The sequence below is a fragment of the Pseudophryne corroboree genome, chromosome 6 (assembly GCF_028390025.1).
Source record: "Pseudophryne corroboree isolate aPseCor3 chromosome 6, aPseCor3.hap2, whole genome shotgun sequence".
NCBI classification, from domain to species: Eukaryota; Metazoa; Chordata; class Amphibia; order Anura; family Myobatrachidae; genus Pseudophryne; species Pseudophryne corroboree.
The window spans coordinates 42,406,532-42,431,502 of NC_086449.1; the positions used below are offsets into that span (position 1 = coordinate 42,406,532).

General features: G+C 48.9%; 1 protein-coding gene across 1 annotated transcript in view; it reads right to left on the minus strand.

Moving 5' to 3' along the window:
• The window catches only part of LOC134936019 (NXPE family member 3-like), a 196,064-nt gene that overhangs the window by 60,281 nt on the left and 110,812 nt on the right, over nt 1-24,971 (minus strand). Inside the window, exons 3-4 of the mRNA XM_063930918.1 lie at nt 23,903-23,973; nt 20,365-20,580 (exon numbers count right to left, since the gene is read on the minus strand). Coding sequence (XP_063786988.1) covers nt 20,365-20,580; nt 23,903-23,973 — 287 coding nt within the window. The remainder of the gene's footprint in view (nt 1-20,364; nt 20,581-23,902; nt 23,974-24,971) is intronic.

Consider the following 24,971-nt stretch of genomic DNA (forward strand, 5'->3'; position numbering starts at 1 on the left):
ACTCCATTCATAAGACTTTTGGCAGTAACCCTTTTGAATCACCATATATTCCTTTATGGGGTAATCCTAATTTACCCACCGTCACTGGATAACAGACACTTTTACACATGGAAATGCTGGGATATAATTGCTATTAAAGACGTTTTTGATCCTTGTGGACAGATGCTTAAACTTCACACGTCCAGATGCATTCGCACATCATTCAAGCCCACTTATCTAAATAAATAAAGACACTGACAACCGAATGTGGCCTGAAAGGGGTCAGCTTTTTATTTTACTGAGAGGAAGGCCTATTAAAGGTAAACTCAAACGAAGAACTCCCTCTGTAACTAAGGTGGCGGGGAGAAGAACGGTTAAGGATTAATGAAACATATAATAAGCAGACAGCACCTGAAAATAAATTATATAGAACTATAAATAATATCGTATATGTTGGAGGGCCTTCTGCCCCAGATGTTCAGGGATCGGCCTTCTGCCCCCATCCCTGACCATCAAGACTCCAATTCAACCATGGGCCATCTGCCCCTCCATGGCCAGGGGTCAACCTCCTGCCACTACCCCTGATCACAACACAACTTGTAAGGACAGAGCTAAACTCCACCCCTACGGAATGAAAAATTGGCCCACCAGCCCCAATATCCACGTATGCTTGCCAACTATAGCATATGGGCCCACCTGGTACGGTGATGCCCATAAGTAAAAATATAAAATAACCAAAACTCACTTCCAAAACTTAATAACATTAAACCTAATAAATCAAAATTTAAATAACCATTCTGATCCGGCCGACAAAAGCCGACACAATACAAAAAGCCATACTAAACATGCATCCCACAGGGCAGGAGGGTAAGCAACGATAAACTGGAAAGAGGCAGAAGATTCTAGACTGGGATCATATATCTAAAGCAGCACTGCCCATGTCTCAAACACAATCAATCATATTCAAGCAACACCTTCATAACGTTCCTCCCCCAAAAACCTTAACCCCTGGCAGGCCACAGTGATACTTTGAGTGACATGCTGAAATGCCCAGTCCGGTGAGTTTATGCTGTTCAGGCACACCAGATGCCCTACACAGTCTTTCTTTTACACAAGTCCAAAATAAGTTTTCATTGCCTCGCTCTCATTTCTTCATGTATCTTCAAAAGCGTCATTACATTCAGTCACTCATAGACCCACTGGGTAAGACGTTGCTCTCTCGTGTAGTGCTTGATACCCTTACGTTTTGTAGATGTAACCCATTCAAGATTCGTTATCTCTATAATTATCTGATAGAGGTAACCGCCCCCTCTTGGTCCACTCTTTCCGCAACCTGGAAAAAGGAAATTCCAGATGCGCCCACAATGGAGGAGATGTCTGCAAATTGAAAGCATTGAAATCTGCTAAATTACAGGAAATACATTTACGGGTTATGAGCAGGGTGTATGTGTCCCCCTTCTCAAAGGAGACATTTCCATCCTGAGGAACTGGGCCTCTGTCCTAAGTGTGGCGTACGTGAAGCTTCCCTCACACATAACTTCTGCTTTTGTGGGAAAATACGTAAGTTCTGGTGGAAAATCCTTCGATATTTGAACCGTTTTCTTAAAATAAATCTCCCTATGAAGCCAGGCCCACTTCTGTTTTGAGATTTCTCATCCTGGGTATTGCTGTTTGACCTCTCTCCTCTGTTTCCTTTGCTGACAATTGTGTTTACGATAGCAAAACAGGTCATATTACGACATTGGACCTTCAAGACGGCTCTGACAGTTGGGGAGTGCGAATCGGTTTTATTGGATGTACTTTTCTGTGAGAGGTGTATGGTCACTTTTCAGATGGTTACGGGAGTGATACTTTTCCATCAAAAATGGGGTGTCTATATATATATAGCCTGCCTTTAGATACTCGTAATCGTGTCTGGAGGGTCTTTCAGGATACCCCGTGGTACTCAATTAATTGTATTACCGGTGTTATTACTTGAAGATTTCTTCCTGACACTAAATATCTCCCTAACATATGGAGTTCTGAGTCTTCTCCGAATTTCCATATTAAATTATATCTTTGTGGATTTGATATCTGATCTTTCCACTCTTGGCAATACTTTGAGTTTTTGTTCTTTATTTTCTTCCTCCTCTTTTTCTTTTTCTTCTTACTTTTTCTTCTTTCTCGGTTGTATTGATTGATATATGCTATATAATTATTCATGTTAGATGGGGTGCTTTGACGCCTCAGTGTACTTGGTTTTCTCTTCATTCAACTGTGCTTGTATTCCTTTCTTTCTTACAAAAAAAAAATGTACAGCTACTTTTACTCTTCTGTAATTGTATTATGGCTGTGTTTGCCTTTGATACATGTTTTCCATGTGTATTCCATGTGTATTTTCTTTCGCTATTTTGATTGTTATCTTTTGGCTGTCTAATAAAAAGATCTATTAAAAAAAAAAAAATTATGGAAAAAAAGAAACCCATGAGATTTTCACAAAATAAGTCTCCAGACTCCGTGGAGGTGAAAATATCCAATCTTGATCCTGTGGTATACACCAGTTTATTTGAATCCCAGCATTAAATCCGTGATTATCTTAATCCCTGAAAATGGAGAAGGGGGTACAAATTCGGAAGCTTTGGCCCGTAGTATTTGTTTGTCCAGTAATGTGGTAATTATACTGTATGTCTCCTTGGTTTAAGTCCTTTCCATTCCACACCATTATAGGAGTGGAGGTGAAAGCCTGTGAGTTGTTCCTGATTGTGTGTGCCTCTATAATCTTTAATCACCTTCTTGACACTGTCCTCTTGCCTCTTCTCATAATGATGAAAGTCATCAAATATGGAGGTGGTATGTTTGTTGCTGGCTATGATTTGGAGAAGTTGGCAAGCTTATTCCAGGGGTACCACCTGTCGCTGAAATGATGGGTTTATTAAACTGTGCATGTCCTGTTTAAACAACATAAGGGTGGGTGGGAGGGCCCAAGACAATTCCATCTTGCTCCTCTTTTTCTTCTTTGCATCATGTGCCGTTTGGGGACTATTTTTGAAAAGTGCCATCCTGTCTGACACTGCAGTGCCACTCCTAGATGGGCCAGGTGTTTGTGCTGCACATTTGTGTCACTTGGCTTATTCATACAGCAGCCTCGGTGCACCTCTTTTTCTTCTTTGCATCATGTGCTGTTTGGGGCCTTTTTTTAATATCTGCCCTCCTGTCTGACACTGCAGTGCCACTCCTAGATGGGCCAGGTGTTTGTGCCGCACACTTGTGTCGCTTAGCTTAGTCATACAGCCACCTCGGTGCAACCTTTTGGCCTAAAAACAATATTGTGAGGTGTGAGGTGTTCAGAATAGACTGGAAATGAGTGGAAACGAATGTTATTGAGGTTAATAATACCGTAGGATCAAAATGACCCCCAAATTCTGTGATTTTAGCTGTTTTTATGGGTTTTGTTTTCAAAGTAATCCAGATCCAAGACCATAACCAAAACCCGAAAGGGTGGTTTTGCCAAAACCAATCCAGATCCAAAGCATGAACATGGATCCAGATCCAAAACAAAAACACAAAACCCGAAAAGTGTCCGGTGCACATCTCTAGTTTAAAACAATATCTAAGGTGATATGTGTCAGGTCACCAACTGGACTGATCCAATTGTTTACAAGCAAAAATCATCTTTGAGAAGTCAAGATATTGGCAAAAGGAATGAAGTATCTCAGAGTCTTACTAGGAGCACACTTAGGTGCAGATTTATTACCATCCGCATCTGAGGATGTGATGTGATAAAATAGCCCCAATCCGCTTGCGATAATTGATTACATCGCATGGATGTATCAAATATCGCATGTAGGGACAGAGCCTGCGAGAAAGCTCCTGCGATGTCACTCCGCAGCCTTATCGGTCGCTACCCCCCCATCCCCGCATACATACCCGGTGATCAGTGCTCCGGTTACGGTCATGGGATCGCTGGCTTCCTGAACTGTGACCCAGTCATCTGATACTGTAAACTGCTGTAAATGCCAGTTTACAGCAGATGACCGGGTCACAAGGTATACGTTTAATTTGCCTGCTGTCGGGATCCCAGAGGCCAGGAAACCAACGCCAGAATCCCGACAGCTGGCAATGCCGACAGACGGATTACCGGCGCAGCAGGACTTTACCCACTTGTGGGTGTCCACAGCACCAATAGAGTGGGAACAGAACCCGTGGCAAGCACAGCTAGCCACCGAGCCCACAAGGGGACTCCTTTCGTTAGCCCTGCTGCCACCATACTGTCGGCTGGGATGCTGCTGTCGGTATATTGATGGCTGCCCACCGGTAAATCATACTGAACCCGGTCACAGTGCAGGAGCCAGAGGTCACATGATCGGGGGATCCGTAGGAGAGCACCAATCACCGGGGGCTGTGAGTAGATTTAAAAACTGCAGCAGGGTGTCCTCACCTGGCCGACACAGTAGGGGCAAAGCCAGTGTAGAAGGCGTCATGGAGGTGACCCTGGCCGGCAGCGTGACAGAGGTGACCCAGGGCGGCAGCATGATGGAGGTGACCAGGGCCAGAGAGTGATAGAGGTGAACAGGGGTGGCATGGATGACTGGCTTACCTAGGGACAGTCATGGACTCAAGGAGGCTTCTTTCCTCCTTTAGTTTTCACGCCGGGGTGTCGTCGGACCTCGGCAATAGCAGTGTGTCTGTGAGAGGGGAGGAGGATGGGAGTAGATGGGAAGAGAGGGGAGTGGGCTCTCTCCTCCTCTTTTGTTATGGCCTGCGGCCGTGCGCAGCAATACAAAATACAGATGAGTCAGTGTATTGAAGTCTGACTCATCTGGGCCCCTTCATTGCCGTGGGCCCCAGTGCATTGCACTGCCTGCACAGGTGGAAGTTCCGCCACTGGGTGTGACGTAGAAATGGAAAGGACTAAAGGGATAAAAAAAAGAAAAATAATTTTCTACACTTAAATACCAGAGATTATATTGTACATCCTTATATCTGATTATACACATATAACTAACTATCGATATTGCAGGGTCAGTAGTTCTCTATATTAGCCTAAAATGGTTTTTAATGATTTGGTTTGGATGATCTCCCATGATGCATCATGTTAACAGGGAATACCTGATTAGTAATTGAAAGGGGTATATATATCTGCTCTTGGAGAAGGTTGTAATTTTTTCGGGCCACCGACAGCATCTCCTGCACGCCCCTGTCATTTTTAAAAAAATTCTGCACCACCAAATTAATTGTATGTGCAAAACATGGGACGTGCTGGAATTTGCCCACATGTAATGCACGCACAATATTGGTGGCGTTGTCCGATATCACAAATCCCCAGGAGATTCCAATTGGGATAAGCCATTGTGCGATGATGTCCCTCAGTTTCCGTAAGAGGTTGTCAGCTGTGTGCCTCTTATGGAAACCGGTGATACATAGCGTAGCAGGCCTAGGAACGAGCTGGCGTTTGTGAGATGCTGCTACTTTTGTCGCTGCTGTTGTTGCTGCAGGAGGCCATACATCTACCCAGTGGGCTGTCACAGTCATATAGTCCTTAGTCTGCCCTGTTCCACTTGTCCACATGTCCGTGGTTAAGTGGACAGTGGGTACAACCGCATTTTTCAGGACACTGAGGACACTTTTCTTAATGTCCCTGAACAGTCCGGGAATCACTTTCCTAGTGAAGTGGAATCTAGATGGGATTTGGCACCAGGGACACCCTGCCTGCATCAATTGTCTAAATCCCACTGCACCAATGGCGGATACCGGACGGAGATCTAACATCAACATAGCTGTCAAGGCCTGAGTTATCCGCTTTGCAGCAGGATGACTGCTGTCATATTTCATCTTCCTCACAAAGGACTGTTGGACAGTCAATTGCTTAGTTGAAGTAGTACAAGTGGTCTTCCGACTTTCCCTCTGGGATGACGATCGACTCCCAGCAGCAACAACAGCAGCAGCAGAAGTAGGCGTACCACTCAAGGATCCTCCGGAGGAATCCCGGTTAGGAGAGGACTCGTCAGTCAAGCCAGTGAAATGGCCTGTGTCACGATCCGGGTAATTAGTCACCATTTCTTACCTTCTAAGTGTCTCCTGAGACTGGCTCAGCGGTCCAAGTCTGGATTCCACCTGCGCTGTCTGCGGCAGCGCGCTGTGCAGCATTGCCTCAGTCTCCCCTCCATGATCCCAGCAGCGCTGTCATGGCAACTACCCAGTTAATCCCACCTGCTAAAGTGAATAGCGTCTCCTGCCCTCCGTGACCTCCGCCGCCATTATCGCTGACTTACACACGTTAAAGTACAAACAGACTTTCCCTCCAGATTCAAACATGGGCGCAGCCAGTGCCAGATTAAGGTCCATATGGGCCTGGAGCTGAAATTTAGGAAGGGCCTATTGTGTGCCTCGGCAGGAGATGTGACAAGCGCTGAGGTGGTGTGACTAGTGATGTGGGGGTGTGATCAGTATGGGTGTGGTCTAATTAGGGTGTGTGGCCTATGCCATGTGAGTGACACAGTCAACACTTACTGACAGACACTACTTACTGACACACACACACACACACACACACACACACATACAACACAAAGCTTACCGACACAATCACCACTTACTGACAGACAATATTTACTAACACACACACACACACACACACACACACACACACACACACACACACACACACTCACTCACAACACAAAACTTACCGTATCAGACACCACTTACTGATAGATATTACTGACTGACACACACGCACAACACAGATAAACTTACTGACACAGATATTACTTACTGACACACACACAACACAATACTTATACCAGTGGTGCACACAGTGCCTGCGCGCCATGGGCGTGGTCACATGTCATTAAGGGATGTGACCATGTGACACTAGATGGAGTAGTTATATATTATGTGAATCAATGGCCAGTAGCGGATCTTGCCACGGGCAAGCAGGACTTTTGCCCGGGGCGCCGCCTTTCCAGAGGGTGCAGGGCGCCATCCGGAGGGCTCCGTACCAGGGCAAGATCCGCTGCTGCAGTGTGTGCCCCCCGGCCCCCGCTGCCGCCCTGCTGCCGCTGGCCGCTGGGAAGGGAAACTAAATGCGTACGCGTCTAGTTTCCCTTCGTGGAGATGTCCTTTACTGTGCGGTGCGCGATGACGTCATCGCGCACCGCACAGCCAAGGTCCTCTCCACGAAGGGAACTAGACGCTACGCGTCTAGTTTCCCTTTGTGGAGAGGACCTTTGATGTGCGGTGCGCGATGACATCATCGCGCACCGCGCATCATTCCAGTCTGTACAGGGGGCGTAAATGACCACGCCCCCTGTATGAAGCCATGCCCCCAATGCCGCCTGGGGCGCCAGAAGCCCCGGAACCGGCCCTGTCCATGGCACAGACACAGCCTGTCCCTGCGGACTACAGAGACAAGGACAGCAGGATGTGACACTTGTTATTGAATAAAAAATATATGTAAGCTGTGTACCCAGCACTCATACTGTTATAATGTGAATATTTGCTCCAGTTCCCTCCTTCGGTTTTTCAAGCTGTGGACAGAGTACAATGAGGCAGCACTCCCGAGTCTTGCTGGTGCAGTAAGATTTATTTAGTAAGATTCTGGATCAATAAATCTTACTGCATCAGCAAATCTCGGGAGTGTCGCCTCATTGTACTTGTGAGGAGGGGTCCCGACCATTAGAGTTACTCACCGGGGTGTAGTATGAGCTGCCGGCGGCCAGCATACCGGCGCCGGGATCCAGACTGCCGGCTTCCCGACAGCAGGGCGAGCACAAATGAGCCCCTTGCGGGCTCGCTGCGGGCACAGTGGCGCGCCTAAGCGCCACGCTATCCTCTCTCCAGGGTGTACGTGGACCCCCAAGAGGGAGAAAAGGTGTCGGTATGCCGGTTGTCGGGATTCCGGCGCCGGTATACTGTGCGCCAGGATCCCAACAACTGGTATACTGAATACCACCCACACACCGCTGGCCCGGCCCCCATCGTCACTTTTTCTCTGTCTGCCAGGTGCGGGAGGGTGATGACATCACCTTCATGCTCCCAGCAGTCCTTTTCCTGGAAAAGGAAGAAGGTGCTGGCGGCGCCTCCGAGTAAGATCTAGGAGCTTGGTGGTGGTGTTTTACAGTGTGGCGAGGGTATGGCGTACTGGCGGACACATTCTTAATGGTACGCCACACTTGCAGGACTGACTAACACACACACAATGCAAAACATATTGACACACACGACACAACACAAAACTTATCGACACAGACACAATGCAAAACTTACTGACACGACTTACTGACGGGTGGTCTTCAGTATGCCGACTGACGGGATCCCGGCGCACAGTATACCAGTGCCGGGATCCCGACAGCCAGCATACCGACACTTATTCTCCTTCGTGGGGGTCCACGACCCCCCTGGAGGGAGAATAAAATGGTGTGGCGCGTGTAGCGCCACCGTGCCCGTAGTGTGGCGAGCGCAGCGAGCCCGCAAGGGGCTCATTTGCGCTCGCCACACTGTCGGTAAGCTGGCGGTCGGGCTCCCGGCGCCAGTATGCTGGTCGCTGGGAGCCCGACTGCCGGCATATCGTAGTGAACCCCTTACTGAAACACACACTGACACCGACACTACTTACTGACAGACACTACTTACTTAGCGACACACACACACACAAATCATCCCCCCCCCAAGACTTACTGACATAGACACCACTTACATAGGAGACCTCAGGGCCTGGTGTGGGCTGCTACTCACATGGTTTTGCATGCCCCCTCAGCTCTGACATCCAGGGACCCAGCTCTCCTAAAAGACAGCACTGCAGCAGCCTCCTGCACAGACCCTTCCCCTCTTGCATGAGGCATGTTATTGTTGGGAAGCTGCAGCAGGAGTGGTATGCTGCAGCAAATACAGTTACGTTTTGATGGACAAGGGGGCGGAGCTTCGTATCGGTTCGGGGGCGGAGCCTCGGCGATATATCCGAGGCTCCACCCCATACCCATCCGAAGCCCCGCCCCCTCGCACATCAAAACGTAATTGCTTTTGCTGCAGCATACCACTCCTGCTGCAGCTTCCCAACAATAACATGCATCATGAAAGAGGGGAAGGGTCTTGACAGGGGGCTGCTGTCTCGGAACTATTTGCGTGGCCCCGGCCCCTTGCCCGTCCGAAACCCCGCCCCTTGCTCGTCCAAAGCCCCGCCCCCTTGTGACACGAAGCTGTCGGAACACCGACCAGTTTGGGGTGAGGGTGAATCGGCAGCTGGAGGAGAGTGAGTGAGCTGCTGTATGTGCTGACAGGAAATGTTTTTTTTTTCTGTCAGCACTGGCCACTGCCTGCACTGCACTCTGTGGGCCTATTTTCAATGGGGGGCTTGGAGCTGCAGCTCCATCCGCCCCATTGTTAATCCGGCCATGGGCGCAGCCATGTTTGATCTCACCACATGACATTCTACAACCTATCCGCTGCGCTCTGGACTCTGCCTGATTATCCAGCCAATGCCTGCTCCCCAGCTGGTATAAATATTCTGCATCTAGGCTGCCTAATCGTCAGTGCTTTGGTTGTCTAACCTTGTACACATGTCTCTCCTGTTTGTGGATTCTTCAGCTCGTGTTTCCAGTTATTCCAGCTCCTGTGATCTTGCTCCACTAAGAGACCCGCACAAGTTACCATCCTGCAGTGCAGCCTGACTTCTGCAGTGTTCCAGCATTGTTCCTGGTTATCTCCTGCGATCTGGCACCGGCTTACAGCTTACAGCTTTGGTCCAGCTTCGCTTCCAGCCTCCAGCGGTGTCCTGGTATTATACCAAGCTCTATTGCCTGCAACACCGCTTCCAGCTTCCAGCAGTGCTCCTGTGTCACTATCTGCCTACAAGCAGTGTTCTCATCATCTTCAATACTACTCTTTGTCACCAGCGGTATTCCAATATCGCCCAGCATCTCCTACCACCCAACATCGAACCACAGTCTCCATCGATACTCACCATCGGACTCTAACTTCAGCGGTGAGTACAGCACACCTTTCATTTGCACCGGTTCCACCCGGTAGTCTGGGACAGTTTTTCCAAGTACCACTTCAACCCCTGTGCACCTGTGTTTATCCCAGCCTCCTGTGCATCACCTGCTGGGCAGTACCTGCTTGTTCCTCATCACAGTGGTTAGCTGTGGCCTACGGACTTACCATCTCCGGGTCTTGCAAGGACTTTTGTCATCCTGTTCTGCATAGCCACAGCATTTATTACCTCTGCGCTTCTAGGAACTGTACTGCTATATACTTCTGCACATCTACTGTTAAAGTTATTGCATTATCAAGATGTTCATACTGTGTGTTCAATAAATTGACTTTATTTTATACTCCGTTGTTGTGGTCACGCCTTCGGGCCGATGGTGCTAGATCTTCTGTATGTCCAGGAACCCTATTCTACCTTCACAGTTCACATACACGCCAGCCCCTACATGAGAGGCTTCCCCAGGTCAGCCTCAGCTCTCAGTTGTGACAGCCTGCAGTACTACTGACATTCCTGACTGAGGAGGAAATTGACGTTGAGGGAGTTGGTGGCTTGCAGGAGCTTGGGTACAAGAGGAAGAAGGGATTTAGGTGTCAGTGGACTGCTTACACTCTTACCCAAAGGTTCTGAACTTGACAATGACTTCTGATGAATGCGCAGCAGGTGATGTATAAGGGAGGATGTTCCTAAGTGGTTAACGTCCTTACCCGTACTTATTATGGGTTGACAAAGGCAACACACGGCTTGACACCTGTTATTCGGATTTGTGGAGTAATAATTCCACACTGAAGAGGTGGCTTCTTTGGTATTTTGCCCAGGCATGACAATGGGCTTATTCATCCCATGGACAACAACTGTCTCCCCCGGTGCCTGATTTAAACAAACCACATCACCATCAGAATCCTCCTCGTCAACTTCCTCCTCAGCGCCAGCAACACCCATATCCTCATCCTGGTGTACTTCAACAGTGACATCTTTAATTTGAATATCAGAAACTGGACACTGGGTGCTCCATCCAGCACTTACAGGGGGCGTGCAAATGGTGGAAGGAGCCACCTCTTCCCGTCCAGTGTTGGGAAGGTCAGGCATCGCAACCGCCGACACACTTGGACCCTCCTTGGGGATTTGTGATACCATCTTAGAGTGCACAGTTCTAAGCTGTGCATTTGCCAGCCTAACTCTTATAATTTTTCTAGTGGGAGGATGAGGGCTTCCATCGTCATGTGAAGCTGAGAAATATAAATGTGTGTGAGTTCTGGCGCAAAAGCTAGCTGCCCAATCCTAACCTTCCTATGATCTGCCCAAATCCAGATCACAAAGGGATACAAGTGAAAAAATAGCGGGTGGAAGGAAGATCAAAGGCGCTGCTGTATACGTGACAAATATAATAAAAAATGTATAATATACTTGCAAAACCTCGTGGTCCTTCGTTAATCTTTTTCTATAAATCCAATGATTACCAGATGTTTACATGCAAAAAAACAAAAATAGACAACAAATGTGTAGTAATGTCTATAATAAGTTCAATTTTTTGTGTGTTCTCCGTTGAAGCAGAGCCCTATGATGTGGAGGTTTTTCTTGATAGGAGATAGGGATAGTTTCTCACCACCACTTCACAAACATAGGTACACGTACCAAAACTCACTTAGAGTTAGATATCACCATACACATAAAGGTTTCTTTTTTACTTCTAATCATAACGCATGAAACAAGATTCGTTCAACGAAAACGTACCACACTCACGTTTTCAGCAGGTGGTATTCCACACGTAGCAGTTTCTTTGAATAGATGAGTAACTCTTCTCTTCCAAAAAGAATTAGTTTATTGGTGCGTGATACAATTTAAAAAGCAATAAATAAAATCTCCTTAATCAAATACCAAAAAAATCCAGGATAGAGCAGAGTGTGTGTCAGAATGGAATACGACAATCACAAGTGAATTCCGGACTTACACTTGCGAACACAAATGCTGCATATTACCTTGGATTGGTGTGGATATAGGAGAATTAAAAAGCACTGTCTGATATCACCAACGCCGTTTCGACACAAAGTCTTTTTCAAGGTGGATGCTCAGACAGTGACTGACAAACATATTTATACCAGTGAACAAGGGGTTATACGAAACCAACGGACTCGAATAGTCTCCTACCATTTTCAAGTCAACATCATCCTCAATGGATTAGAGGAATCCCAAAAGGACAATTCCTGAGGTTAAAAAGGAATTGCAGCGAACCCCAGCACTATAATAATCAGAAGAAAGAAATGAAAAATAAATTTTTGAAAAAGGGCTATGATCCAAAGCTTGTGATTGTCGTATTCCATTCTGACACACACTCTGCTCTATCCTGGATTTTTTTGGTATTTGATTAAGGAGATTTTATTTATTGCTTTTTAAATTGTATCACGCACCAATAAACTAATTCTTTTTGGAAGAGAAGAGTTACTCATCTATTCAAAGAAACTGCTACGTGTGGAATACCACCTGCTGAAAACGTGAGTGTGGTACGTTTTCGTTGAACGAATCTTGTTTCATGCGTTATGATTAGAAGTAAAAAAGAAACCTTTATGTGTATGGTGATATCTAACTCTAAGTGAGTTTTGGTACGTGTACCTATGTTTGTGAAGTGGTGGTGAGAAACTATCCCTATCTCCTATCAAGAAAAACCTCCACATCATAGGGCTCTGCTTCAACGGAGAACACACAAAAAATTGAACTTATTATAGACATTACTACACATTTGTTGTCTATTTTTGTTTTTTTGCATGTAAACATCTGGTAATCATTGGATTTATAGAAAAAGATTAACGAAGGACCACGAGGTTTTGCAAGTATATTATACATTTTTTTATTATATTTGTCACGTATACAGCAGCGCCTTTGATCTTCCTTCCACCCGCTATTTTGTCATGTGAAGCTGAACCACTAGCCATGAACATAGGCCAGGGCCTTAGCTGTTCCTCGCCACTCCGTGTCGTAAATGGCATATTGGCAAGTTTACGTTTCTCCTCAGACCATTTAAATTAATTTTTGGGGGGTAATTTTACTGAACTTTGGCTTTTTGGATTTTACATGCCCTCTACTATGACATTGGGCATCAGCCTTGGCAGATGACGTTGATGGCATTTCATTGTCTATATCAGGGGTGGCCAACCAGTCAGAGACAAAGAGTGAAGATATTTTGTTAGGTACATCAAAGAGCCGACTTTGAGCCGAAGATGCACTTGCAAAAATGGAGTGTGACCTTGTGCCTGCTAGGCCACGCCCCTGGTATAAAATACATTGAAAAAGCCAGGTCTAACATAAAATACAATTAAAAAGCCACTTCGACATCAAATAATTGAAAAGGCCAGATCCGCATAAAATATATTGAAAAGCCAGATTCACATAATACACTTTAGTTCCCCCATGTGTTACTCCAGCCAGCACCCGCCTGTGTCACTCCAGCCAGCACCCGCCTGTGTCACTCCAGCCAACACCCGCCTGTGTCACTCCAGCCAGCACCCGCCTGTGTCATTCCAGCCAGCACCTGCCTGTGTCACTCCAGCCAGCACCCGCCTGTGTCACTCCAGCCAGCACCCGCCTGTGTCACTCCAGCCAACACCCGCCTGTGTCACTCCAGCCAACACCCGCCTGTGTCACTCCAGCCAACACCCGCCTGTGTCACTCCAGCCAGCACCCTGCTGTGTCACTCCAGCCAGCACCCTGCTGTGTCACTTCAGCCAGCTACCTCATGTGTCACTCCAGCCAACACCCGCCTGTGTCACTCCAGCCAGCACCCTGCTATGTCACTTCAGCCAGCATCCTCCTGTGTCACTCCAGCCAACACCCGCCTGTGTCACTCCAGCCAACACCCGCCTGTGTCACTCCAGCCAGCACCCGCCTGTGTCACTCCAGCCAGCACCCGCCTGTGTCACTCCAGCCAGCACCCGCCTGTGTCACTCCAGTCAGCACCCGCCTGTGTCACTCCAGCCAGCACCCGCCTGTGTCACTCCAGCCAACACCCGCCTGTGTCACTCCAGCCAACACCCGCCTGTGTCACTCCAGCCAACACCCGCCTGTGTCACTCCAGCCAACACCCGCCTGTGTCACTCCAGCCAGCACCCGCCTGTGTCACTCCAGCCAGCACCTGCCTGTGTCACTTCAGCCAGCACCCGCCTGTGTCACTCCAGCCAACACCCGCCTGTGTCACTCCAGCCAGCACCCGCCTGTGTCACTCCAGCCAGCACCCGCCTGTGTCACTCCAGCCAGCACCCGCCTGTGTCACTCCAGCCAGCACCCGCCTGTGTCACTTCAGCCAGCTACCTCATGTGTCACTCCAGCCAACACCCGCCTGTGTCACTCCAGCCAGCACCCTGCTGTGTCACTTCAGCCAGCATCCTCCTGTGTCACTCCAGCCAACACCCGCCTGTGTCACTCCAGCCAACACCCGCCTGTGTCACTCCAGCCAGCACCCGCCTGTGTCAGTCCAGCCAGCACCCGCCTGTGTCACTCCAGCCAGCACCCTGCTGTGTCACTCCAGCCAGCACCCTGCTGTGTCACTTCAGCCAGCTACCTCATGTGTCACTCCAGCCAACACCCGCCTGTGTCACTCCAGCCAGCACCCTGCTGTGTCACTTCAGCCAGCATCCTCCTGTGTCACTCCAGCCAGCACCTGCCTGTGTCACTCCAGCCAGCACCCGCCTGTGTCACTCCAGCCAGCACCCGCCTGTGTCACTCCAGCCAACACCCGCCTGTGTCACTCCAGCCAACACCCGCCTGTGTCACTCCAGCCAGCACCCTGCTGTGTCACTCCAGCCAGCACCCTGCTGTGTCACTTCAGCCAGCTACCTCATGTGTCACTCCAGCCAACACCCGCCTGTGTCACTCCAGCCAGCACCCTGCTATGTCACTTCAGCCAGCATCCTCCTGTGTCACTCCAGCCAACACCCGCCTGTGTCACTCCAGCCAACCACCCGCCTGTGTCACTCCAGCCAGCACCCGCCTGTGTCACTCCAGCCAGCACCCACCTGTGTCACTCCAGCCAGCACCCTGCTGTGTCACTCCAGCCAGCACCCTGCTGTGTCACTTCAGCCAGCTACCTCATGTGTCACTCCAGCCAACACCCGCCTGTGTCACTCCAGCCAGCACCCTGCTGTGTCACTTCAGCCAGCATCCTCCTGTGTCACTCCAGCCAACACCCGCCTGTGTCACTCCAGCCAACACCAGCCTGTGTCACTCCAGCCAGCACCCGCCTGTGTCACTCCAGCCAGCACCCGCCTGTGTCACTCCAGCCAGCACCCTGCTGTGTCACTCCAGCCAGCACCCTGCTGTGTCACTTCAGCCAGCTACCTCATGTGTCACTTCAGCCAACACCCGCCTGTGTCACTCCAGCCAGCACCCTGCTGTGTCACTTCAGCCAGCATCCTCCTGTGTCACTCCAGACAACACCCGCCTGTGTCACTCCAGCCAACACCCGCCTGTGTCACTCCAGCCAGCACCCGCCTGTGTCACTCCAGCCAGCACCCGCCTGTGTCACTCCAGCCAGCACCCGCCTGTGTCACTCCAGCCAGCACCCTGCTGTGTCACTTCAGCCAGCTACCTCATGTGTCACTCCAGCCAACACCCGCCTGTGTCACTCCAGCCAACACCCGCCTGTGTCACTCCAGCCAGCACCCGCCTGTGTCACTCCAGCCAGCACCCGCCTGTGTCACTCCAGCCAGCACCCTGCTGTGTCACTCCAGCCAGCACCCTGCTGTGTCACTTCAGCCAGCTACCTCATGTGTCACACCAGCCAACACCCGCCTGTGTCACTCCAACCAGCACCCGCCTGTGTCACTCCAGCCAGCACCCGCCTGTGTCACTCCAGCCAGCACCCGCCTGTGTCACTCCAGCCAGCACCCGCCTGTGTCACTTCAGCCAGCTACCTCATGTGTCACTCCAGCCAACACCCCCGTGTCACTCCAGCCAGCACCCTGCTGTGTCACTTCAGCCAGCATCCTCCTGTGTCACTCCAGCCAACACCCGCCTGTGTCACTCCAGCCAGCACCCTGCTGTGTCACTCCAGCCAGCACCCTGCTGTGTCACTTCAGCCAGCTACATCATGTGTCACTTCAGCCAACACCCGCCTGTGTCACTCCAGCCAGCACCCTGCTGTGTCACTTCAGCCAGCATCCTCCTGTGTCACTCCAGCCAGCACCCGCCTGTGTCACTCCAGCCAGCACCCGCCTGTGTCACTCCAGCCAACACCCGCCTGTGTCACTCCAGCCAGCACCCGCCTGTGTCACTCCAGCCAGCACCCGCCTGTGTCACTCCAGCCAACACCCGCCTGTGTCACTCCAGCCAGCACCCGCCTGTGTCACTCCAGCCAGCACCCGCCTGTGTCTCTACAGCCAGCATCCTCCTGTGTCACTCCAGCCAGCACCCGCCTGTGTCACTCCAGCCAGCACTCGCCTGTGTCACTCCAGCCAACACCCGCCTGTGTCACTCCAGCCAGCACCCGCCTGTGTCACTCCAGCCAGCACCCTCCTATGTCACTCCAGCCAGCACCCGCCTGTGTCACTCCAGCCAGCACCCGCCTGTGTCACTCCAGCCAGCACCCGCCTGTGTCACTCCAGGCAGCTCCCCCGTGTGTATTTGGCTCCCTCAGTTCTCAGTCTACGTAGTGCTGCTGCATGTCTGGCTGGAGTGCAGCAGTCTACAGATCTCTTGTGGTCACGTGACTTTGAGTGTTGGGAGCCACATTTGAATAAAGAAAGAGCAGCATGTGGCTCAAGAGCCACGCGTTGGCCACCACTGGTCTATATCATGACTAGTGGCAGCAGCTTCAGCACTAGGATGAAGTGGTTCTTGATCTCTCCCTATTTTATCCTAAAAGTTTTTATTCTCCATTATTTTTCTGGAGTTATATAACACAATATGCGGCACAGGAGAGCGTACCCCTACACCACACAGGGAAAACCCTGTAAAAATGATTTGGATTAAATATTAATAACCCCTTTATTTGGAGTAAATAATATACAGCACAGGACAGCACCACTGGACTTATACGGCAGTACCACTGGACTTATATGGCAGTACCACTGGACTGGAGATATACGGCAGTACCACTGGAGATATACGGCAGTATCACTGGACTTATATGGCAGTATCACTGGACTGGATTTATATGGCAGTACCACTGGACATATACGGCAGTATCACTGGGCTTATATGGCAGTACCACTGCACTGGATTTATACTGCAATACCACTGGACTTATACGGCAGTACCACTGGACTGGACTTATATGGCAGTATCACTGGAATTATACGGCAGTACCACTGGACTTATATACGGCAGTACCACTGGACTTATATATGGCAGTACCACTGGACTGGAATTATACGGCAGTACCACTGGACTTATATACGGCAGTACCACTGGACTTATATATGGCAGTACCACTGGACTGGATTTATACGGCAGTACCACTGGACATATATATACGGCAGTACCACTTGACTGGATTTATACGGCAGTACCACTGGACATATACGGCAGTATCACTGGACTTATACGGCAGTACCACTGGACCTTTACGGCAGTACCACTGGACTGGAGATATACGGCAGTACCACTGGAGATATACGGCAGTATCACTGGACTTATATGGCAGTACCACTGGACATATACGGCAGTACCACTGGACATATATGGCAGTATCACTAGACTGGATTTATACGGTCGTATCACTGGACTTATATGGCAGTATTACTGGACTTATACGGCAGTATCACTGGACTTATACGGCAGTACCACTGGACTTATACGGCAGTACCGCTGGACTTATACGGCAGTACCGCTGGACTTATACGGCAGTACCGCTGGACTTATACGGCAGTACCGCTGGACTTATACGGCAGTACCGCTGGACTTATACGGCAGTACCGCTGGACTTATACGGCAGTACCGCTGGACTTATACGGCAGTACCGCTGGACTTATACAGCAGCACAGGGACACCACCACTGGACTGATGCAGCACAACACACCACCACTGGACTGGACTTATACAGCAGCACTGGACATATGGCAGCAGAGGACACCACCACTGTGACTGGACTGATGCAGCACAAAACACCACCACTGGACTGATGCAGCACAAGACAGCACTGGAATGACACACATAAGACAGAGCAGGTCGCCACACCACTTTCCCGCACAGACGTTCACTGAGGAGAGAGACATGTCCTCTCGCTACACTCTCCAGGACTGGAGTGAAAATGGCGGCTCTTTATATGGAATCCAAAACCTGCGAGATTCCGACAGCGGGATGATGACGTTTTGCCTCGTTCTGGTTTCCGAGTCTGGTGGGAAAACCCGAGCCGGGCTCGGATCCAGGCATGGGACGTGAAGTTCGGTAAGGTTCGGTTCTCAGGGAACCGAACCCGCTCATCCCTAGTACACACGTACGCACATGCGCGAGGTCTTAAAATGCATTCTCTTCAGAACGTAGTTTAAGACATGGAGGGGGGTGGGAATAGGGCGTTGACAGCGTTTTGTGGGTGTTGATGCTCCATTAAGTGGTGCGGTCCGGACAACGGAGGCATGTCTGGACCAGCTAGGCTGCGTAGACAGGGGGTTACCTTAATGATGTGAGCGCATCGCTATACAGCGATGCGCTCGCATGCGAGCGGGGGCCAGGACCTGGCATGCGGGGCAGCTTGCCCTGGGCTGGGCGACCCCCCGCATGTTAAAAAAAAGAGTTGCAGTCTTGCAATTTTTCGCAAAACTACAGGTGAAGCTGAATTAGGCCCTAAGCGTTGGAGAGAGATAAAGTGGAGGGAGATAAAGCACCAACCAACCAGCTCCTGTCATTTTTCAAACACAGCCTCTAACACGGCAGTTACTTTATCCCTCCAAGGCTTTAGTACATAGACCCCTTACTCCTTGTGCTGAAAGGTATATGCCAGAATTTCAAACAAATCAATACATTTGGGGCCTAATTCAGGTTGGATCGCAGTGTGCAATCCAACCGGAATTATTGTAAAAAAGATGCGGGGCGCGGAAAATGCATATTCTGTGGGGGGGTTGCGTCGGGGACATGATCGCGGCGGCTGCATGATATCACACACAGCAGCCGCGATCAGAAAGATGGCGGCGGGTCTCCCGTGGGTGCAGGTCAGCTGCGCCGGCGGGAGGCTTCCTCTATTTCTGCTAAGAAGCAGAAATTGCGCTGCGATCGCAATTTCTGTGGCGGCTGGCAGCAAGCTGGGTGGCCTTGCCCTGCGATGGGCGGCCACCAGCATGTGCTCCAAAGGATAGCTGAATTAGGCCCTTGGTCCCTAAAAATATACAGAAATGTGATAAAGCAAATGTATACATAAGAAGATCCTTTTTGAACATCTGGGTCATCACTTTGGGGCTGATTCTGATTAGCACCCTAGTCCAATATTAACACGTAATGTTTTTCAGCATCGCTTGCATCTAAGTTACTAAAAGGTCGCGCAGCACATGCTTCCCATAGCGTACACGCACAGAGCTGCAGTAGCGATTGAGACGCACGAAATATATTGCAAAACTATTGGGCGGTCACTGGGACTTGGCTATTCAGAAGCACAGAGATGGACTATCTTATGGGCGGGTTATGAGAGTTTAGCGGGTATGACGCAGAAGTAATTGTGAACTCAGACGCTTGATCGCTCATACTGGAGGCCATACAGTGCTCTGACTAAGAATATGCACCTAGCATAGGGCAGGTGTAAGTTTCAAAGGTGCATCAGGGTTGGCAACTCAGTCCTTGCACACCTAGTGCCAGCGACGGACTGGGGCCTTTATTCGGCCCTGGCAATCGTGAAGGCGCACGTCACGGGGGGCGTGCCGCAGGATGTATGGGGGCGTGCCGTGAGTCATGGGGGCGTGGACTTGTGTCACGCCCCCATTTCCATGGAGACCAGAGAGCCAGAGGATGCGCTGCACGCGGCCTTCCCGACTCTCTGAGTGACCGGTTCGGCCCGCCTGCCCATCGGCCCTTCTGGCATGTGCCAGATGGCCAGTCCTTGCACACCTAGTGCATTTAAGAATGGGTTTCCTAATATTTTGCTAGCTTACTTAACAGAATCACATAAGATAGGATGTAATGAATTCCTAGTTCGGCGTCTGTGCGGGATGACGGCCGAACGCGGACGTTTTTTTTAAAGGTGCAATCATTTACAAAGCTAAACGATGCCTTGTAAATGATTGCCCCTTTAAAAAAAAAAGCCAGTTTTTTGGCCCGCATCCCACACAGCCACTGAACTCGGAATTCATTACATCCCGGCCCGTATTTGACTGTTTGACATTATTCATGAAGATAAAGGAACTCAAACTTTTTGTTTGATGTTGACTTGGACTCTGAGTGCCTCCAATAGGAATATCGATACATTGCCAATAAATGTTTGTTTAAAAACAATGTGGAAATCTTACTGGGAATGAAACGCTCCAGATACTCAAACCACTGGCGTAGAGTGGAGTCTCCAAGCATGTGGATGTCTTTCCCTCTGAGACAGGCAAGAGCATCAGATGGCTGAGGAAAATGTCGTCCCAGACAAGCAAAGGATCTCCAGTTGTCACCATGATAAAAGCCAGATGGCTGTCTAGATTTCTGGCCAGGTCTGCAGGCGGAGAGTTTGGAGGTGAGTTCTGGAGGAGAGTGAGATATGTGAGGATGAGATACAAAAAAATAAAAAACATACAACATTTAAAGGGTGGTCCAACTTCACCTGAGCTACACAGTTGCACTTCAAAGTTACTTGCATGGAGGCCAGTAGATACCACATGGAGACCACTTGATGGGGTGTTAACAAAATCCCACCATTTCTGGAATGGATTCACCTCCCAATATCTTTATTATTACAAGATAGTTTATCAGAAAGCAGCAGGGTCTGTACCACTGATCGTAAAAAAACAGAAAGTATTTTCTAAACCTGGGCTAATAATTTTGGAGAATGATGTCACATTATAAGAGCATACCTCCCAATGAATGCATGAAGTCGGGACTTTGCATGCCCACACCCATAAAGGGGAGTGTCCTATGATGAAGAGGCGTGACCTTATGTGAAGGGGTTTGGTCTTATTATAGTCATTTTGGGGGCGTGCCCGTCGCTCCCCGAGCAGCTGGGAAGCCCCCTGATCACCTCCCTTCACTGATAGATGCCATGCACATGCACACGGCATCTATTCACTACTCACTGGCTGCTTTGCAAAGCAGAGCGTCGGTGATCACAAGCTCCCCCAACCATCCTTCCCACCCGAGGGACATTGCAGCCCGCGGATGGGACAGAGGGACAGTATCCAAGTAGCGGACCTGTCCCACTGGAATCGGTACACATGGGAAGTATGTAAGGGTAAGATAGCTACCAAGAGAATTTAGGAATGACCCAGGCAGCAGTAGCTATGGGAAATTGTGCAGCAAATAATGGCCCTCATTCCGAGTTGATCGCTCGCTAGCTGCTTTTCGCAGCAGTGCACACGCTGAGCCGCCGCCTTCTGGGAGTGTATCTTAGCTTAGCAGAAGTGCGAACGAAGTATTCGCAATATAGCGAAAAGATTTGTCTGCAGTTTCTGAGTAGCTCGAGACTTACTCCTCCAGTGCGATCAGTTCAGTGCTTGTCGTTCCTGGTTTGACGTCACAAACACTCCCAGCGTTCACCCAGACACTCCTCCGTTTCTCCAGCCACTCCCGCGTTTTTCCCAGAAACTGCAGCGTTTTTTCGCACACACCCATAAAACGGCCAGTTTCCGCCCAGAAACACCCACTTCCTGTCAATCTCACTCCGATCACCAGAACGAAGAAATTTCTTTGTTAAGCCGTGCGTAAAATACCAAACTTCTTAGCAAATTTACTTGACGCAGCCGCAGTGCGAACATTGCGCATGCGCAGTTTGCGGAAAATCGCTGCGATGCGAAGAAAAAGAACGAGCGAACAACTCGGAATGAGGGCCAATGATCAGTCAGAAGTGCTGGAAGCAGGCTCAGGAGAAGTCCATAGTCACAGACAAAATTAGCACACAGAGGATCAGAACAAGAGCATGGTGTGCAGTAGCAAATGAAGAGGGGAGTGGATGAAGGTGTTACGTGACGTTCAGAAGAAACTGATATGTACAGTTAAAGATAAATTATTAGAACTTAAGTATTGGACATAGCACTTTTTCCACACACAATATATCAGTAAATAAACTACCCACATTTAAAATGACATTGTTACTATAGGGGGTAATTCTGAGTTGATCGCAGCAAGAACTTTGTTAGCAGTTGGGCAAAACCATGAGCACTGCAGGGGGGGCAGATATAACATGTGCAGAGAGAGTTAGATTTGGGTGGGGTGTGTTCAATCTGCAATCTAAATTGCAGTGTAAAAATAAAGCAGCCAGTATTTACCCTGCACAGAAACAAAATAACCCACCCAAATCTAACTCTCTCTGCAAATGTTATATCTGCCCCCGCTGCAGTGCACATGGTTTTGCCCAATTGCTAACAAACTTGCTGCTGCGATCAACTCAGAATTACCCCCATAATCCCTACATCATAACACCTTAAACTGATAAGAGTAACTCATTTTTGAGAAAATAATTACATAACCCATTTATGCTTTTGGGGCTAATTCAGACCTGATCACTATACTGCGTTTTCGCACAGCAGGCGATCAGGTCTGAACTGCGCATGTGTATGCACCGCAATGCGCAGGCACGATGGACCGCAGCAACGGGGAGCGCAGGGCAGCGACAGGATGGTGCGAAAATTCCAAACGCACCGCCGATCGCAAGGAGATTGACAGGAAAAGGGCGTTTGTGGGTGGCAAGTGATTGTTTTCTGGGAGTGTTTGGAGAGTGCCTGACGTCAGTTCTGGTCCCGGACAGGCTGATGTGATCGCAGCGGCTGAGTAAGTCCTGGGCTGCGCAGAGACTGCAGAAGATCTGTTTGTACAGCTCTGCTACACAGGCGATGGCACACTTGCACAGCTAAAATACACTCCCCCCGTAGGCGGCGACTATCCGATCGCAGGGCTGCAAAAATCGCTGCCCAGCGAGCAGGTCTAATTTACCCCCCTTGTCTCTTCAAATTCAAATTAACAGTGACAATCACCTAGCACTGAGTGCTAGGTCTGACCCTTGCTTAAATTGCTAGATGGGTGGTAATCTGTGCATGCACAGAAGCTGCAAATATACTGAGCTCTATTTAAGACCCCTTTAGCCCTGTGATTAGTTGTTTGTGACTACCATTTACACCATCTAACAGTACAGATGGCTATTCCACAGATGGCATTAGATGTGCGATCCCCATTTTCAGCACAAGCCTTTACGGATTCTGCAATACGATTACCCAGATGGATGAAGCACAATACTCAATTAACCGAGGGCACCCGCTGAGGCTAGAGGAGAGAAAATTCCATACGCAACGTAGGAAAGGGTTCTTCACTGTTAGGGCAATAAGAATTTGGAATTCCCTGCCAGAGAAGGTGGTAATGGCGGACTCTGTAAATGCATTTAAAAATGGATTGGATACATTTCTGACTGAAAAAGATATCCAAGGTTATAGCATTTAAAATATTGACGTTGATAATCTGGGAAGAACATGATTTATAGTTCTTAACTAGACATAAAACATTACTTCAGCAGGGACATTATAATGAACTCAGCTAACACAGAATATAGGTTGAACCCGATGGGCATTTTGCCTCTTTTCAACCTCATTAACTATGTTACTATGTTACTATGTTACACTCAATGGCTGCAGTAGACAGGCAGCAACCTAGCAGAAGATGGCACCAAGGAGGAGAATGGTGCTGGACCTCAATAGAGAAGTAAATTATGTTAAATACTGTATAGTCGCCATGTTACTAAATAAAATATGCCACTGGTATTTAGAGAGAAGATGAACTTCACTGATGTCAAAAGGAAATGATTACTGTATAAGAATTGATATACTCATAACAGTGCATTATATTGTCCTGCAGGCAACTTACCCAATGAGCTGTTATGTGAGGTGACACTGATTGGAGAAACTTTGCCAGAGATAACCTTGTTAGTGACAGGGCTGAGGGAGAGGAAGCACTGATTATTACACAGACTGCAATGTGTCAGATGCATAATTACAACTGAAAACACCTAAAAACCAAAGTATTAATTGATGCCCCAGCCCTGCCCATTCATTCCCCACATCCACCCACTCACTCATCCAATCTAGGTGATTATTCTCATTTTATCTGAAGAAATATAGCAGGATACAGATCTATCAATGGCACATCCAGAATTCTCATTGTTCCAGTCTATTTTACCTGTTTCGCTGCTGCCCCTGTGGAATATGCACATGGGCCCTCATTCCGAGTTGTTCGCACGCAAGCTGCTTTTAGCAGCATTGCACACGCTAAGCCGCCGCCTACTGGGAGTGAATCTTAGCTTCTTAAATTTGCGAACGAAAGATTCGCAATATTGCGATAAGACATCTCTGTGCAGTTTCTGAGTAACTCGAAACTTACTCTGCCAGTGCGATCAGTTCAGTGCTTGTCGTTCCTGGTTTTACGTCACAAACACACCCAGCGTTCGGCCAGACACTCCTCCGTTTCTCCAGCCACTCCCGCGTTTTTCCCAGAAACTGTAGCGTTTTTTCACACACTCCCATAAAACGCCCTGTTTCCGCCCAGAAACACCCACTTCCTGTCAATCACATTACGATCACCAGAACGAAGAAAAAACCGTGAGTAAAATACCTAACTGCATAGCAAATTTACTTGGCGCAGTCGCAGTGCGGACATTGCGCATGCGCACTAAGCGGAAAATCGCTGGGATGCGAAAAAATTTACAGAGCGAACAACTCGGAATGACCACCTTGGTGTGACAAAAGGATCAATTTACTGTGTCTCTTCACATGTACTTTACTGCATGACTAGTTATAAACCTCCTAATGCTAATGTGTGGACCTTCATTCTAAAAGTAAAACATTCTATACCCTTAATACCAAGAAATAATGACACGGAGACTTGAATTTGGCAGAAAAATTGTTAGCTATTTATTGTACCCTAACCACTAGAAAAA